At 39.1% G+C, this 18,380-nt stretch overlaps 1 protein-coding gene across 2 annotated transcripts; it reads left to right on the top strand.

Moving 5' to 3' along the window:
• The first annotated feature begins 2,466 nt into the window (after positions 1-2,466).
• On the top strand, positions 2,467-17,017 carry LOC117594115 (interferon-induced very large GTPase 1-like). Of its 2 annotated transcripts, none has more exons than XM_034291081.1 (9): positions 2,467-2,530; positions 5,719-5,884; positions 7,586-7,699; positions 8,250-8,345; positions 8,619-8,904; positions 9,867-9,909; positions 10,103-10,369; positions 10,488-10,754; positions 12,400-17,017. In XM_034291081.1, the coding sequence occupies exons 2-9, from the start codon at positions 5,778-5,780 to the stop codon at positions 16,998-17,000; spliced, it is 5,781 nt and encodes a 1,926-aa protein (XP_034146972.1). In that variant the 5' UTR covers positions 2,467-2,530; positions 5,719-5,777; the 3' UTR covers positions 17,001-17,017. The 2 variants fall into 2 exon arrangements, with proteins under 2 accessions (XP_034146972.1, XP_034146973.1); XM_034291082.1 differs by lacking the exon at positions 2,467-2,530 and adding an exon at positions 3,873-3,907.
• Positions 17,018-18,380: the final 1,363 nt, after the last annotated feature.

Raw genomic sequence — 18,380 nt, 5'->3', positions numbered from 1 at the left:
CGTTCCCAGCAGACCCTTACAGTACGCTTGGGCCTGCCGAGTCTGTCCAGCTTCCTCCCCCGCCATCGGATCCAACTCACCACCCGAGTGTCCAAGACATACAGCCGCAGGTCAGATGAAACGACAACAAAGTCGATTATCGACCTGCGGCCTAGGGTGTCCTGGTGCCATGTGCACTGATGGACACCCTTATGCTTGAACATGGTGTTCGTTATGGACACACTGTGACTAGCACAGAAGTCCAATAACTGAACACCGCTCGGGTTCAGATCAGGGGGGCCGTTCCTCCCAATCACACCCCTCCATGTGTCACTGTCGTTGCCCACGTGGGCGTTGAAGTCCCCCAGTAGAACGATAGAGTCCCCAGTCGGAGCACTTTCCAGCACCCCTCCCAGAGACTCCAAGAAGGTCGGGTACTCTGCATTGCCGGTCGGCCCGTAGGCACAAACAACAGTGAGAGACCTGTCCCCGACCTGTAGGTGCAGGGAAACGACCCTCTCGTTCACCGGGGTAAACTCCAACACATGGCAGCAGAGCTGGGGAGCTATAAGCAAACCCACACCAGCCCGCCACCTCTCACCATGGGCAACTCCAGAGTGGTGAAGAGTCCATACTCTCTCAAGCAGTGTGGTTCCAGAGCCCAAGCAGTGCGTAGAGGTGATCCCGACTACCTCTAGTCGGAACCTCTGAACCTCACGCACGATCTCAGGCTCCTTCCCCGCCAGTGAGGTGACGTTCCATGTCCCTAGAGCTAGTTTCCGTGTCCAGGGATCGGGTTGTCTAGGCCCCCGCCTTCGACTGCTGCCCGATCCTCTCTGCACCGACCCCTTATGGTCCTTCCTGTGGGTGGTGAGCCCACGGGAAGGCGTCCCCACGTCGCTCGTTCGGAACTAACCCCGGCCGGGCCCCATGGGGAAAGGCCCGGCCACCAGGCACTCGCGTACGAGCCCCAACCCCGGGCCTGGCTCCAGGGTGGGGCCCCAGCTGCGCCATACCGCGCAACGTCACTCAACATTTTCATCATTAAGGGGTGTTTTGAACCGCTCTTAGTCTGACCCGTTGCCTAGGACCTGTTTGCCTTGGGAGACCCTACCAGGGGCATATAGCCCCAGAAAACATAGCTCCTAGGGTCACTCGTGTACTCAAACCCCTCCACCACGTTAAGGTGGCAGGTCATGGAGGGGTGTGCACAAATAAGTGACAGGAATTATAAGATTTTCTTCCTTCTGTTCTTTCTTTTTGTTGTTGTTTTCTTTTCTTTGTTCATGCAGCGCGTGTGAATGCGCATGTTTATGAATGAATTAATGGATAAGCATAAACATTTGTATGTATGATTTTGTGCAATAAATAAAAATAAATAAATAAATAAAAGTCATACAGTAAACAGAAAACAGAAAATTTTATTATAAGGGATTGTTAAAGAAATACAAGCATACTCCCTAAGAAAAACATTAAATATGTATAAACAATATTGTTCATTTTATTATTCATTGTAAAAGCTAATATTAAGGACTGATCCATAACATCATGTGATCAGGGTCTTCTCACCAGGAGACTCAATGAGACATCATTTGGACAAACTCTGCAGAAATAAATAATTATCTCAGTACAGTGAAAACATTGTCAGTTATAGATTCATGTTTCTAGCAGCGCGTATCACTCATGTTAGTCTTCTCACACACACACAAATGTGCACATGCACATTGTGTGTTCCTTATACAGTGTTCCTTTTATTTTTAGATTACTGCTGAAACCACATGCAACATATCAGTGTTTTTTGTTGAAGGCAATTGAAAACAGTATTACAGCAAAAAATAATGCAGTATTTAAACTGCAGTGTTTGACTTTAAAGTCAAGTGATAATAGGTGACAGTATTATTGTTAGTGCAATATTTTGATCTGTACCTTCAAACTCCTCCAGCTGTCTCTCTCTGTCCTGTAATGTTACGGACTAGAGAGGGACAAAAGAGACAGAAACAGAGACAGTAAGTTCTCTCTCTCTCTCTCTCTCTCTCACTCACACACACACACACACAGTCAGTGTTCTTGGTATGGAGGGCAATTATTAACAAAAAGTTAAACAGAAAAATAACAAAAACCCTGGGGCGGTGAACAGCATCCTGTTCTTTTGCGTTCCATTCTCCCTGGTCTGAGGCTGATACGGGAAAGGGTGCGTTCACAACACCACGCGCACAGACACACACACACGCACACGCACGCACAGTTACTATATTATTGTCCTTGTGATTATGAACACTTCATGTCATTTCTCAACATGCACACTAAAAGCTTGTTTTCCCATCCCACTTGACCAGATTATCTTTATTTGCTGTACCTTTAATACCTGTTTACTAGAGGTTATACTCAATAAACAACATATATTGGGACTTTATTTTCCACACCTGAAACATAAACCTGTTTGACAAGGTGGAGTTTGTTACTTCTGACGTTGAAAACTGAAAGTACATTTCAAACGATTCTCTTGTTCTTTGGCCTCACACCAGGAACCTCCAAATGTAACAAAGAAAAGGTAAGATAACATTTTAGAATTATTACATTTATGAGTCAAGATTTAGTTCATGGTGGGAGGTAACATAAGCCTACTAAAATAGGTTAAACTGAACAAGTTTGGCGCAGTATGAAAAGGACAATGTGTTTTAATAAAACAAATGATTGGAGGGAAGTCTAATAACCTCAGAAGATTTCAAAAATGAATTTCAATAGAATGAATGAATATGAACACATATCTCATGTATTTATATATTTAGCATGCTAAAGTAAGAATTACATGTTTATGGTGAAAGAAACAAAGATAAATTGTGTGTTGTCTCTAATGTTAATGGGGGGTCAAGTTTAAGCATACAATTGAATGTACCATCCTATCTATAATAGATTATGCACTGAAAAAAATATAACTTTGATCAAACCTAAAAAATTTAAGGTAATGATTCATACTTATATTTTTAAACTGAATGGAATAAAAGAAATTTAACTGGATGAATAACAGCTGGTAATACTTTTGGCAGTGTGTGAGGGCATGGACACTATTGAAAGAATCTCCTTTTCAATTTAGTCAAGTGGGTTGGACCATTACAGAATGAAGAAATACAACTTAGAGACACTTCCCCAGTCTTTTGGGATCTGGGTAGCAGGTGCGCCCCAAAAAGTTTTCCATTGATGGAATGAAGCCACTGATAATCTTGGGGAGGCACGCCAAAACCAAAAGCCATAATGGACTTTTTGGAAAATGATGCTGTTGTATTATATAGGCTAGTTGAAAATGATGTTAATATGAGATTTAAAGAATTGCATACTGATATACACTCACCTAAAGGATTATTAGGAACACCATACTAATACTGTGTTTGACCCCCTTTCGCCTTCAGAACTGCCTTAATTCTACGTGGCATTTATTCACCAAGGTGCTGAAAGCATTCTTTAGAAATGTTGGCCCATATTGATAGAATAGCATCTTCCAGTTGATGGAGATTTGTGGGATGCACATACAGGGCACGAAGCACCCGTTCCACCACATCCCAAAGATGCTCTATTGGGTTGAGATCTGGTGTCTATTGGGTTGAGATCGCCCACAGGACTGCCGCAAACTGGATGTTTTTCCCTTTTCACACCATTCTTTGTAAACCCTAGAAATGGTTGTGCGTGAAAAACCCAGTAACTGAGCAGATGGTGAAATACTCAGACCGGCCCATCTGGCACCAACAACCATGCCATGCTCAAAATTGCTTAAATCAACTTTCTTTCCCATTCTGACATTCAGTTTGGAGTTCAGGAGATTGTCTTGACCAGGACCACATCCCTAAATGCATTGAAGCAACTGCCATGTGATTGGTCGATTAGATAATTGCATTAATGAGAAATTGAACAGGTGTTCCTAATAATCCTTTAGGTGAGTGTACTTTGGTTTCTTATTTTATATTTAATGTTACTAATGATCTGCTGTGCTTAGACTAAAACCAGTAGGGTTAACACTTTGAGTTCCACAACAATCCTGTTTTAATATGTTGTGTTTGTATATACACGTTAGTCGATTCATAATCCATTATGTATATTTTTCATATTAGTTAATGTGCAAGAAAGTAACAAATGCCTAGCCAACCAGCTTCTATATCAGATAGAAGTGTATTATGCACATGGGACTTGTGAGGGTGTAGGGGGGCAGCGATTGTATCTGGGTGGCTATGCCCCCCCCCCCCATCCAGCCACCCCTTGGCAGCGCCATTGCCGGGTGGGCAACTTAGTGTGCTGCCAGAGGGGATGCAGCAGAGAGAGGCTTTTCACGGCACAGATCTAGTCCTGACCGTTCAGGTAAAGCACAACATTAAAATGGTGGATGCCTTCAAAAAGACATTTCCTTGTTAAACGGGTTTGCTAAAATCCTGTTCAACCAGTTATTGCTGTTGGAGCCGCACCCAGCCCCAACCAAGTGATGTTTTCAACATGCATGTGTTCTCATCAGGAAAAGAAATAGAAGTGTATAACAGGATTTGTATGTGCTCTTCCTGGAACTTGTAAATAATACTTGTAAAAGAAACAATATCTAATGGATTATTCCAGCAACATATTACAGCTTGGTATAATTTTGACAGCAGAAACACAAAAGCCTTCAAAGGTCTTGGTCACTTATTTGATAAATACAGATGTCAAAGCCCTTACATGTCATTGATACACTTGGCATCACAGTTACTGAAAAAAGACAACAGTAAATATAGGAGGAGGAGGAGGTGACAGATGGAGGATGACAGAGAACAAGGGAAGATATCAGCAGTTAATCCCTGTAGTTCAGTGGTACTCAAACCTTTTATAGCCTCCAAGACGTTTTACCTTGACTTTTGCAGTGCACAGCTGAATGAACCAAGTCTTTACCCCAAGGAAGGAATATTTGCAATGTCCAGAACCTCTTGGCAACCTTTAGAACAGTTAACAGTTTTCTAGACAATTTCCTGCAGTTATACACAATTTGTCCTGGTGTAGAGAGAAAACATGGCAGATTTAAAGCTTAAATGATAATGGATGTAAATATGATAATTGTACTTTATATACTAGTTGGTGTGCGTGTCTCGTCGTACTACTGGAATAAATATAAAACCACCCGCAGGTGGAGCAGTTACTGGATAAAGCAGAGCTAAGTAGCGTGAATACGGCCATCACCGTTGGTAACCAGGATGATCTGCTAGTGCGGGCTTGGACGCACCAAATTGCACATGCTGTAGACAAAGCCAATAATCTTTATTGATACAAATTCATAAGGGCTTATCTTACTATACAACTCCCCACAAGGGCTTGGACAGGCTCATAGAACCAAGTCAGACAGGGACACCCCCTCACTCAATCAGGACTGGTCTGTGAAAGGAGTAGTACACAACATTGTGCAAGATCTTAAGTTTCTTGGCAATTTCTTGCATAGAATAGCCTTCATTTCAGAAAACTAGAATAACAAATGACGAGATTCAGAATAATGTTATTTGTTTCTGGAAATTTTGAACCTGTAATTGAACCCAATTGCTGATGCTGCAGATACTGAACTAATCTAAAGAAGGCCCATTTTATTGCTTCTTTAATCAGCTCAACAGTTTTCTGCTGTGCTAACATAATTGCAAATAGGTTTTGTAATGATCAAAAACAAACCATTACATTACATACCCCATCAGATTCTCACTATTTAAGTGTTAATATGGTATTTACTCTTCTTATTTACAGAGTGACATGGGACTAGATCTGTCATTATCAGGATCTTGAGGAGTCCTCTGGGAGTTAAAATGAGTTCTCTACTGCCGAGGGTTGAGGGGGCTGCTGCCCCTGAAGAAAGACTTAAGGATGGATCACCACACCAGGCGCTTGATGAAACCATGGAGACAGATAGGAGGTGTGTGTATGTTTGTGTCCTATTCAGTTTGATAAGTTCTGATGCAGTTCAGGATGACTGTTTATTAATTACTGGCATTATAAGTAATCCATTGTTGACCCGTAGTTTCAATAATAACGGGTGGTAAATCTGCTTTGTTTGAATTTTAACTGTGATGTCTCCAGCCTTAAAATGGTGGCACTCAATTTGATTAGCAAGTTGAGTTTATTTTTAATTCCTTCTTATGGATTTGCTTCTTATTCAATGTTTTTAGTTTTTTTTATTAGTTTTTACTTTTAAGAAACAAAATCAATCGTCATCCAGAAATAATAATTGTATTCAAAATTATTGGCACCCCCTAAAGAAATCTATGCAAGTCCTAGTAGGAGTAGCAGCATTACATTACACCTATATAATAATAATACAGCTCTAATATTATATTACTAATATTTATAATAGTAATGAAGTTAGTCCCAAAAGTGTTCCTGTAGATGCTCTACAGAATCTGCTGACCGTCTGTAACATTTCAACTAACTACTAACTTATCTATATCCTAACCCTAACCTTTATTCTATCCCTAACCTTAACCCCTCACCCTTAACCTTATTCAAAACCTAACCTTAACCTTAGCAAGCAGTTGTTTTGACCTATAGTTTGTTTAAAGCTTGTTGAAAATCTGTTGATAGTATTAATATCTATCGATCATCTACAGATGGAAATTGGGACTCTCAAAATAAAGTGTAACTGTAATGAAAATATTCCTGCTTCCAGTACTCCAGATAGACCAATGTCACTGGCCTTCATTTATCAATCCATTAAGACTTGAGATTAACCCCTCCTGTATTCAAGTATGGAGATTCTACTCAAATATGAAGAAGAGCAAAATAATCCTTAGTTCATTTGTTTTTGACTAATGTTTTTTCTGTTGTTGCTAGTAGTATATGATGTAGTTCTATAGAAATATCAGCTAGTGCCTTTCAAAAATATTCGACCCCTGACCAATTTGCTCATTTTGCTGGTTTGCAAAATGTACATTGAAATTTCAAACACAAAATCAGTTATTGTAAAGTTATAAAAAATGAAATTTGCTGCTTGTGTAAATTCATCCCTTGTGCTGTGGAATCTCCCACTTTCCAAATATTAAAATTCAAACCAAAGAGCATTCTACAGAATTGGAAATAAATGAATACAAATGTATAGACTTCATTATCAAATTTTTATTTTGCCAGTTATTGCTGTACTACACAGTGACACACAAAAAAAGAGCATTACAGCATTTGATTTGTTTGTTCATTAAATATTCCTTAATGTCTTGTATTATTTGTAGTGTCTATCTGGATAGAACAGAGACCATTGCCTCTGGCAATCTGTCACTGAAGAGTAACAAATCCATGGGTGCCATTATTAATTTTGAAAAGGAAGTGTGAGATTATATTATCTCCTATTTGTTTACATTCACTTAGTTTCCATACACAAGAATAAGCCAGTTGATCAATATATGATTTTGTCCTGAGTCGTGTTTTTATTTCCTTCTTATGTATTTGCTTCTCATTTGCCATCTAGTTGTCATCCAGAAATAATGATTGTATTCAAAAACATGTGTCCCACAATTATTGGCACCCCTAAAGAAATCTATGCAAATCCTAGTAGGAGTAGCATTATATAATAGTAATACAACTATAATTATAGTACTAATAGTAATGAAAATATTACTGCTTCCAGGACTCCAGATAGACCAGTGTCACCGACCTTCAGTTATAATTCCATTATGTCTGACCAAACGAGGTCTGCCCCTCCTGTATTCAAGGATGGAGATTCTACTCAACAAGAAGACAAGTAAGATAATACTTATTTTTAAGTGTAGTTTTATCTGTGTTATTGCTAATGTATTTCCTGTTGTTGCTTGTAACATCATATATATGATTTAGTGCTGTAGAAATATCAGATAATGCCTTTCAAAAATATTTGACCCCTAACCAGTTTGATCATTTTGCTGGTTTACACATTTTACATTGACATTTCATTGTGTTTTATATTTTATTTTAAAACACTGAAATCACAAAATCAATTGTAATACAATTTTTTTTACATACATACATTCATTTTCAAACCCGTTGCTGTGGAATCTCCCAGTTCCTACAGATGAAAGACATTTTCCTAACAAGTTGAAGGATCATTGGTCAGGCTGTGAATCTGACGGAAAATTAAGACCAAAGAGCATTCTACAGAATTGGAAATAAAGTTATACAAATGTATAGACTTCATTATTAGATTCTTATTTTGACAGGTGTTGCTGTACTGGGCAGTGACTCACACAAAAAAGAACAATGCAGCGTTTGAATTGTTTGTTCACAACATTTTCCTGCCTGTCTTGGATTATTTGCAGTGTCTATCTGGACAGAGCAGATTCCATTGTTTCTGGTGCTGAATCATGGAGGAGTAACAATTCCATGGATGCCATTATTCATTTAAAAATGGAAGGGTGAGATTATGCTCTTACCTATGTACATACACATAGTTTACAGAAAGATAAACAACCCAGATCAGAAAGTCTCATACATGCAGTATTGCTGTTTAGTCAGAGAAGTACTATAATATCAGTTTTTCTATTATTTGTTTGATGATTACAATTCTTTACACTGTTAGCAGCATGGCCCATGCAGCATCTTTGAACATTTTTGATTATAGTTGTTATACTAAATGTATGAGTTTATTCTGAGAAATACATTAAATTTTTTCTCAAATTCACAATTAGGCGAGAATGGACAGTCTGTGATCTCTGTAAGAACAAGGCTATGAAGTCCTGTCCGTCCTGCGACCAGTCCTACTGTCATTTCCATGTTAAGAAGCACTGTAATGAACCCAATCATACACTGGTAGTGGTGAATAGACCATTTAAGGAGGAACTCTGTCAGGAGCATCACAGCCCTCTGGAGGTGTTCTGCAGGACAGACCAGATGTCCATCTGTACCCTATGTTCAGCCACAAAGCACAGAGGACATGATACCAACTACGATGACAAAAAACAAGCAGGAAGACAGGTAACTCGTTTCTTTATTACTTTCTGTTGGGTGGATACCCTTCCAAAATAGCCTACTTATTAAACTAAGATGCTTATGGTCATACAAGCGAAGCTATTGAAAGGGCCTGGAAAAGGGTTTAGACCTAGATTAACGCGTGTAATTGAATGCAAAAAAGTAAGAATTTAAATAAGCTTACTTATATTGACGCACTCTCGGGTTTACATCTGGGCCAAGTTGATAAAATCTAATGCTATTTGATTGAACATGAATACCAGGAAGCCTGGTTATTTCTTACAATTTTCTCAGGAAGCACAATTGGAAGATTCTCTGGAAAATATGAAACCTTAATCTGGGGGCTACCTGTGATTCTTGTCTTCTTTATCAACAGTTTTTCAATTTACTTTACACAACTACACCCGCAACTTAATTACTCTTTGTCACCACGAGCAACACTGGCAAAGAAGGACCTTTTATAAATCCAAGATCTATGTCTTGCCTGGCTTCATGAATTCTACACAATCTTTGTTTTAGATTTTGTTTAATCAGTTCATCAAAAAACAAAAGTAATACAGAGGTTATGATCTTGGTGTCCTCAGTGGTAGATACAGGCTTGGTTACACATTCCTAATATTATTACTATTATAGATTGTGATAAGGAACATAAAATGTATATATTGATACGTACGAGTGCAGTGTTATATACAGTTGGTATATACAGTAGGTACAAAGGTGCAATTTGTGAGTAGATATGGTAGATACAGCATATGCATATATGTAACAGTTTTGCCAGTGTGGCCCTTTTTGGTCTTGGCCTACAGAGTAAATTTATTTATTTAGTTGGTTGTTTGTGTGTGGATTTAATGAACAATTAATTGTGTGCTATGTGAGTTTAATGTAGGTATCATATTGTCCAGAAAGTAGGGCATAACAGGTTTTTAGGTTATGTCAAAATGAATAATACTTTGTTTTTACTGTCCCAGAACTTGAGTCCAGAGCAAATTTGGAGACCGTCCTCACTTGACAGTAGGTGTTTGTAAAATTCAAGAAATAAATTACCCAATAAAAAAAGAATATATACTGTTGTTAATATACATAACATTTTCAGGTCACAAATAATTATAGATATACTTGTTGTTCCTCAGTGATTGTTTAATTTATATTTAACAATTACAATGCAAGAATATATCACAATGTTCTCTTCAATTTTTTCTTTAAGCTCCTCTGCCTCCTCCCGGTGAAATCCAGTTCCTTTCAGTGACGTCAAGCTCTGTCTCTCTGAGCTGGAGGCCTCCTGAAGGACTGAACGGACCACACAAGTTCATAGTAACCTGGGGATTTGATGAAGAACTGTTCAACCTGAGGGTCGATGGTTGTAGTGTTACAATAGATGAACTCCAGCCTGGTATATGTTACCAGTTCCATGTAGCCACAGAGGGGGAAGATTGTAGTCGAAGCCGATTGGTCTCAGCATCTGTATTAACAGGTAGAATAACTTGAAACTTGAATTTGACTTTGGTTATTTGCTTGTTTTTTCATTGTGCACAAACAAGTTATTAGATGTTATATTACATCTCCTGAAACAAATTATATTTTCTTCCTAGTGGTCCCCGTACCCCAGGACTTACAAGTAAGCCAGTCTGGAGAAAACTCCTTCACTCTTAACTGGTCCAAGCCTGAAGGGATGGAGAAAGTCTCTCAACGCTTCCTCATATCCTACTGCAGCCCAAACACAAAGACCTGTGCAGCTACTACTGAGGACTGTTACAAAACACTCTCTGACCTACAACCTGGAACTCAATACACTGTCAGTGTCTCAACGGTTCTGAACGGAGTGCAGAGTAAACCTGTCTCTGCAGCCATTTGCACTGGTAAGGCCTCATACCAACTCATTTGAATTCTGGGGACAGAAGTGGCAAAATACTGTACACTTAAGTAAGTTTTTCTTTCTTTTTTTTTCTGTCAGTGTTAAAGGTGCTACACATGGGATTTGTCCGTCATCTGGGAAATAGTGTAATTATGCTTGTTTTACAAAAAGATTGACTCTACATAATGCTCAAAATGACTTTGGCTTTCATCCATACATCCACCAGTTTTAAACAGCAGTTAAAAAATAAAAAATATTGCTATAGAAAACTACATTTCACCACAGTTTAAATGGTCACAGGATTTCCTACACTATTTAGCAAATTCTTCACACAAAATTGTCAGTGCCTCACAGCATTCCACTATGCTGATATATTATAGACATCAAAATGCAAAAAATTGTATGTCACGTGTAGCACCATTTTCAAATGTATTGTCCTGTAAATACTGCTGTGATGTCAGTAGAGTAAAGAGTTTTCAAAATTCAACCAGTTATAAATATTTATTGCAATTTAAAAATATATATTTTACTTAACCATCCAAAAAAGTATGCATAGGCTTAGCCATTTATCCATCAAAACAAACAATTCACTGTGCTGGGATTTTTTAGCAGAGAGGCCTGTAGCAGGTGTTAAAACAACAACAATGCTCTCTATATAAAAGCCCAGTCCCAAATGGACCCGTAAGCCATACACCCTATTTGGACTGATTTAAGTAACATGGTGGATCTAGATCAGAGGATAAGTTGGTACTATTACCAGATTGGTTACACTTATCACACCCTCTCAGAACTCTACAAGCGGATGTAGGGGTAAGTGTTCAGTTTGGTACTGGGCAACAGGATGCTTCATGGACTCCATCTCATCCCTAGCAAGGCTGCTGCCCTTTCAGCTGCTCCTATTCTCATGGCAATTATTTACATGAATGTACACGAAATTGGTTATAAATATTAGCAGATGTAGATTTTAGGCATGTCACATTCAAAAAGGCACTCAGACCTCTGATCAAACGTATTACACCTGCTAGGTCTCTAAATGTAAGGTTTATGGGTAAACATGCATAGCCTCTGAGATTTCAAAGCACAGAAACATAACATTTGAATCTTTAGATTATGCAGCATAGAGAAAGTTAAGACATCTTTCAGAGGTACATAGCAACATTATTTCCAAAAAGTATTAATGATGAATTGCCTATCCATTTTATGCTGTATATATGACTATTAATTACTTGCCTGTGAAGTAATAATTTAAAAGAAAAAAAACATCCAAGATGATCCCGAACATTTATTTTTATAAGACGATTTTCTTTTTAGGGGTCTTACAGTTCTGTGAAAAGTGTTTATACATATGTTTACAATATTCATATAAGTAACGATATGGTAGTGGGAAACACTGTATATCTCGTTTTACCATACTTCTGTCTCACCTGTATGTGGTTAAAGTTTTGCAATTTTGCAATTACCAAAAATGATACAATCAAGAAAAGTTTGCTGGTTTCTTTTTTTCTACAAGCTTTTCATATTGACCAGCCCTGTAAACAGAATAATACAAATGGCTGTGTTAGCACGGAATGCAAAGTAAAATCAATAAATAATTTTTTTTTTTACCACACAGTGGTGTCCTATTTACTGATTTTCATTTCATTTTTCAGTATCCTTGTTCCTGGAGCAGTTGAAAAGGATTGGACTAGAAGATCATTATGGAAACAAGCTGACATTAAGTACTGTCCTGGAGATAAATGCTGATTCCACATCAGATGAGACACCTAACACTCTGCTGTCACTTCCAGGGGCTTTCCTGAAGAAGTTAATGATGGCAAATGTAAATGCCAGGAGTGTGATGGTCAAAGGTGACTTGTGTAACAGTGAAAGGATTAATCCGTTGGACTTGATTACTGCTGTCTTTCTGTGTTCAGATGGTTTCTTACAGCAGCAGATTGTCCTGAAAATGTCCATGTGTCAGTTTGCTGTTCCTCTCCTGCTGCCCAACTGTGATACTAAACAAAGCACTTTGATGCTCTGGTCCTTGAGGGACATAGTGAAGAAGTATAGACCGTCTTCACAAACAGACTCAATGTCCTTCATAGAGGAAAGAATTGTAGTCTCTGATATTCCTATGGTGTCCTTTGTTAGGTTAGGAGAGAGCAGCTTGTCCAAGTCTCATATTTTAAACAAGTTGCTTAGTAACCCTCAACAGTACCATGACACCTTTGTTCATCGTGATATGGAATGCGGAAATGTTCCTCGTGTAATCTCAGATGGCCTAGTTGAAATTAGCTGGTATTTACCATGTGGGAATAGAAACATGGACAGGTTCACTAATCCTGTGGCTTTCGCCAATCTCAGGGGAGACATCAAGTCCTTTAAAACACAGTTTTACTTTCTGTGTCAAACATCAGCTGCAGTGGTTGTTTTTGTTGATAATTTAGAGGAAGATTCTAAGGTTTTGCAAGACAAATCCTTCAAAACCAAATTATTTCTGGTCATCAACGCCCATGTAAAAACATTCACAGATGAGACATTGACAAAACTCATCACAAAATGCAGCATCAATTCAACAAATGTGATTGTTAAGAAAAGTGAAAATGATGCAGAGTTTGTTAAGATTATAAAGTCATCTGTCAGTGATATCCTCCAAAAAAATGAAAAACCACTGAAAATTGAAAACATGGCTAAAATAGCCGATCAGAGTGGGATTCTGGTTGATGAAAACTGTGATTGCTGTCAGAGTGCCAGGAAGATGGCAGATGCAATCACCAGAAACATCACAGATACAGTAAAATTCAAAGAAGAACAGCTGCCCTTACAAGGTCAAATCTGGAAAGAGATTTCCCATTTGGAAAAAGAGAGGTGTAGACTGAATAAAGCAGGGAATGAAGAGATTGAGAAGTATAAGATCTCTCTAAAGACAAAAATTGAAGAAATGAGAGAGAATCAAAAGAAGATTAACATGACAATTGCAATGAAACATTTTATAAGTGGAATGTCTGGGTCAGTAATGGAGCGATCCTATTTCCTCAAATGGATGCAGATTAATCTGGACAATATGTCACGACAGAATCTATCTGCTTTGCAGGACCAGTATAAAGAGCTTTGTGAAAATACTCCAGAGGAAAAAGACAAGATTGCAGAATTGGATAAGCAGATAGCTGATTGTTCATTGGGGATTGAACACTTTCTTCGTGAGTTGGGCCAGTTGTATGAATCATCCTGCTTCTCAATAGAAAAAACATTTACAACCCTAGATTTGCATTCTTTGTGCGCTCAAATGCTTTTGGATGGCTTCCCAATTGAGCTTGTAGATGGATATGCATCAAATATCCCATTAGAATGGATCTCTGCTGTATTAACTGAGCTTCATACTAAACAAAAATCTAAAAGCAAGATCCGTGTTGTCACTGTTTTAGGAGTCCAAAGTACTGGGAAGTCCACTCTCCTCAACACCATGTTCGGGCTCCAGTTTGCTGTCAGCAGTGGAAGATGTACCAGAGGAGCCTTCATGCAACTAATTAAAGTAAATGAAAAACTCAAAGAAGAGCTAAAATGTGATTTAATCATGGTCATTGATACAGAGGGTTTGAAATCCCCTGAGTTAGCTCAACTAGATGACAGCCATGAACGTGACAATGAACTGGCCACACTGGTTATAGGACTCAGTGATGTCACTATCATCAACATCGCCATGGAGAACTCAACAGAGATGAAGGACATTCTCCAGATTGTTGGGCATGCCTTCATCCGGATGAAGGAAGTGGGAAAGAGGCCAATTTGTCATTTTGTTCACCAGAATGTATCAGACATGTCGGCTCATAACAAAAACATGAGGGCCAGGAAGAAGTTCTTGAAACAGTTGGATGAAATGACCAAGGCAGCAGCCAGAATGGAGAAGAAGGAGAACATCACCAAGTTCACTGACGTGATGGAATATGATCCAGCCACCAGCAGCAGCTACATCCCAGGACTCTGGCATGGAACTCCTCCTATGGCTCCAGTCAACGCTGGATACAGTGAGGCTGTGTATGACTTCAAGAAGAGCTTGATGCAAATATTGAAAGAATGCAAGGGTGATAATGATTTGACAGGTTTCCTGAAGTGGACAACAAGCTTGTGGGAGTCTGTGAAATTTGAGAAATTCATCTTTAGTTTCAGAAACAGCTTAGTTGCAGATGCATACTCCAATATATGCAGTGAGTACAATGGTTGGGAATGGTCATTCCAGAAGGAAATGTATTCTTGGATGGTGTGTGCCGAAAACAAAATTTCTAATTTAGGCCTAGCAGATCCTCAGTCTCAAATGAAAGAAAATGTCCTGGATGTTTTGTTAACAGAAGCATCTAAAAAGATTGTAGTTGGAGAAAAGGAAATCCAAAGCAATATAGTAAAGTACTTTGAAAAGCAAGACGGCCATGTAAATCTAGTACAGAAATACAAGGAGGACTTTGTGGCCAGTGCCAACATATTGAGGAGAGAGATGGAAAACAAAGTTAGGAGCACTCTACATAGAGCTGTTGAGATCAAAGAGGGGATGGCCAAACTGGAAAAGATCAAATGCTCACACGCAGAAACAATGGAAAAGAAAGTTCTGGCTTTGCTGCAAATATGCAGACACAAGAAATCAGATTTATCAGATCAGGAACTTGAAGAAGAGTTTGAAAGCATGTGGAAGGAAACTTTGTCTGAGATCTACATCAGCACACTCCCAAAAAGAAATATTGCTCAGGATGCCTTTGTTGTGTTAAGTAGAACTTTAACAACAAGGGGAGGCTTTGTGAATAGTATGTTGGTTGAAAACAGTTTAAGGGATTGTGGGACAAAACCCTTTGCTGTAAAATCAGGGTATTGTTCTGATATGGAAAAAAATGATTCCCAACAACTACAACACATCAAGGAATTGCAAAACTTCTGTAACCGAATTGTAGCAAAGTGTCAAGACTCTATTACCCAGAGGGTGGAAAGCCAAACAGATTACTATGACACTTACATCAAGGAACTGCTTGAAATGATTGATGAAACATTACTACAAAACAAGGAATTGAAAGTTAGTGAGGAATGTGAGGTTTCACTGAAGTTACACATCTGTGGCATAGCAGCCAATGAGTTCCAGAAGATGCATGAATATTTCATTACAATCAATGATCCAAGAAAGTGTCTAAATCAGTCTAAGAGCAAGTACCTTATTGATTTCATAGACTTGTTTCATGAGCGAGACCAATGCCAAAAGAAAGCTGAGGATTTCACCAAGCTGTGTTTACAACCAGCTGTACTGGACTATGTGACCAAAATGATTGGTCCTGATGTGGTGGATGAAATGAAGTCTGGTAAAGGATCAGAGGATTATTGCACAAGAGGGGCTTTCCAATTCTCCATTTTAAAACAGCTCTTGACTGTTGGAGAGTATGAGAAATATAGAGAGTACATTAGAAATTATGAACAGTTTGTGAAGCAGTGGCTGTTTGACCATATTGTCAACCAACTGTCAAAAGAGAGTAGTCTGAAAAAATTGGAGAAGATGCATCTTACAGAGATAGTCAAATTAATCACTAATGCTATAGTAACATTCAGAAATACAACCAGCACTGATAAAGAGATTAAGACGTTCATTCAGAATTTCTGTGGTGCCCTTGGAGACAAGCTTGTACTTCCGAAGGATGCTCTGAATTCTATCATGACGCTTAACTACTCTAGAAATACAGAACAGTTCTCTGACAATCTCATAGAGTTTGTGGGAGAAATGAAGCAGTCACTGGCTGACAAATACGACAATGAAACCGACATCAAAGAGCGACTCAGGTCTCTACCATTCAAGCCTCAGGACAAGATGTTCACCAGTCTGTTTGGTTGTGGGGAGGTTTGTCCCTTCTGTAAAGCACCATGTGAAGCAGGAGGAAAGGAACATTCAAAACACTTCACCTCCATTCATCGTCCACAAGGAATCTATGGTTGGAAGACTAGGAAGGTGTTGGTAACTGATATATGTTCCTCTGATGTGATAAGTAACAACAAATTCAACCTCTCTCGGGTAGGAGTCCATAACCACCCGTACAAAGACTATCAGAAATATTTCCCAGACTGGATCATATCTGGCGACCCCAGCATTGAGGCCTCAGACTACTGGAAATATGTGATGGCCACATTCAATGAGAGAATTGCTGAAGACAACGATGGGCTTCCTGCTGACATCCCAGAGGACTGGAAGACATTAACACCTAAGGATGCAATGAAGTGCTTGGAAACAACATTTAACATGACATGAAGTTCAAAAAGTCCATGAAGGTGGTTAGTGATACAGAAACCTTTGTGAATACAGATAAAGACTTATAACATATATACAAGAACAACCAGACACATTCAGTAATAATTTGAATAGATCAGATATGAAAATAGGTCCTAGGTCTCATTTCCGGGTACGGGCACGCTGGCGCGCACTGGCTGCCTCTCCGCTCTCCGAACTGACATTGTGATGCAGCGTGCTTTCTTCATGTACGCCGGGAGATTGCTTCTCTGGGTGCTTGCCTGGTGGTCATCTTCTGGCTTTGTGGACTCACAGATAGGACTATTTTGGAGCTGGTGCTGACGAGGCTTCAATGAATATGGCCTTACAATACACCTCTCGCCAGCTCTTATCCCTGAAGCGGAATTACTATCTGTTTGGGGACATCTACGACCATTGTGACAGGGCTGGATTACTGAGACCAAAGCGGTATATTCATCGTAGCACAGGACGAAGCTACATCTCTTCCTCGTCTTCTTCCATTCCAGTTTTGAACTGCCGACGAAGGATTAAAAGACTGTCTTCCCATGGGCCTGATTTTACTAACTTATCAGCTCTGCCGTATCAGCGACAACCGTGTGATGATGCGGTGTCTGCAAGCCCATTAAAAGCCGCGTTGCTTAACGTGCGCTCTGTGAACAACAAAGCTTTTCTGCTATCGGATTTTATCATGGACAAGAAGCTAGACTTGTTTTTCCTTACGGAAACTTGGCACAAACAGGACGATGGTCTTCTTTTTAATCAGCTGACTCCAACAGGCTTCGGTCTCCTTGAAGTCTCGCGGTCTACAGGTAGAGGTGTGGGTATCATAGTTGTCTACAAACTACAATACAAGATCCACCCTGTGTCTGTACCTTCTTTTAAAACATTTGAATGTCTTGTTTTAAATGTATCTGATTCTCACTCTGCTCTCCATTCTGCTGTCGTCACTATCTATCGACCTCCTAAAACAAATAAGGACTTCTTGTCTGAGTTTGCTGATCTTCTTTCCATATTGTCCGTCAGATTTAAGAGAATTTTGATTCTGGGTGATTTTAACATACATGTAGATCAGAAAGCTTGTGTCTTGGCCAAGGATTTTCTATCACTTTTGGACTGTTTTAATTTTTCTCCGTTTGTAAATGTCCCCTACTCACTGTAAAGGACATACACTAGATTTAATTATTGCAAACGACTCTTTTCTCTCCAATCTCTCCGTTGTTGATGCTGGGCTTTCTGACCATCTAGCTATCTTTTTTAATATTGAGATATTTAACTCTAGTAGAGATACTTTGCGTTCTATTTCTTTCCGAAAATGGCAATCAATTGATCATGCCACCTTCGCAAATTCGATTGTCTCTTCTTTAGATGCTATGTCTTCCG

This window comes from Esox lucius, chromosome 25 (genome assembly GCF_011004845.1).
Source record: "Esox lucius isolate fEsoLuc1 chromosome 25, fEsoLuc1.pri, whole genome shotgun sequence".
NCBI classification, from domain to species: Eukaryota; Metazoa; Chordata; class Actinopteri; order Esociformes; family Esocidae; genus Esox; species Esox lucius.
Note: the sequence above shows the minus strand (reverse complement) of the source record. Positions and strands in the feature narration are given on the sequence as shown.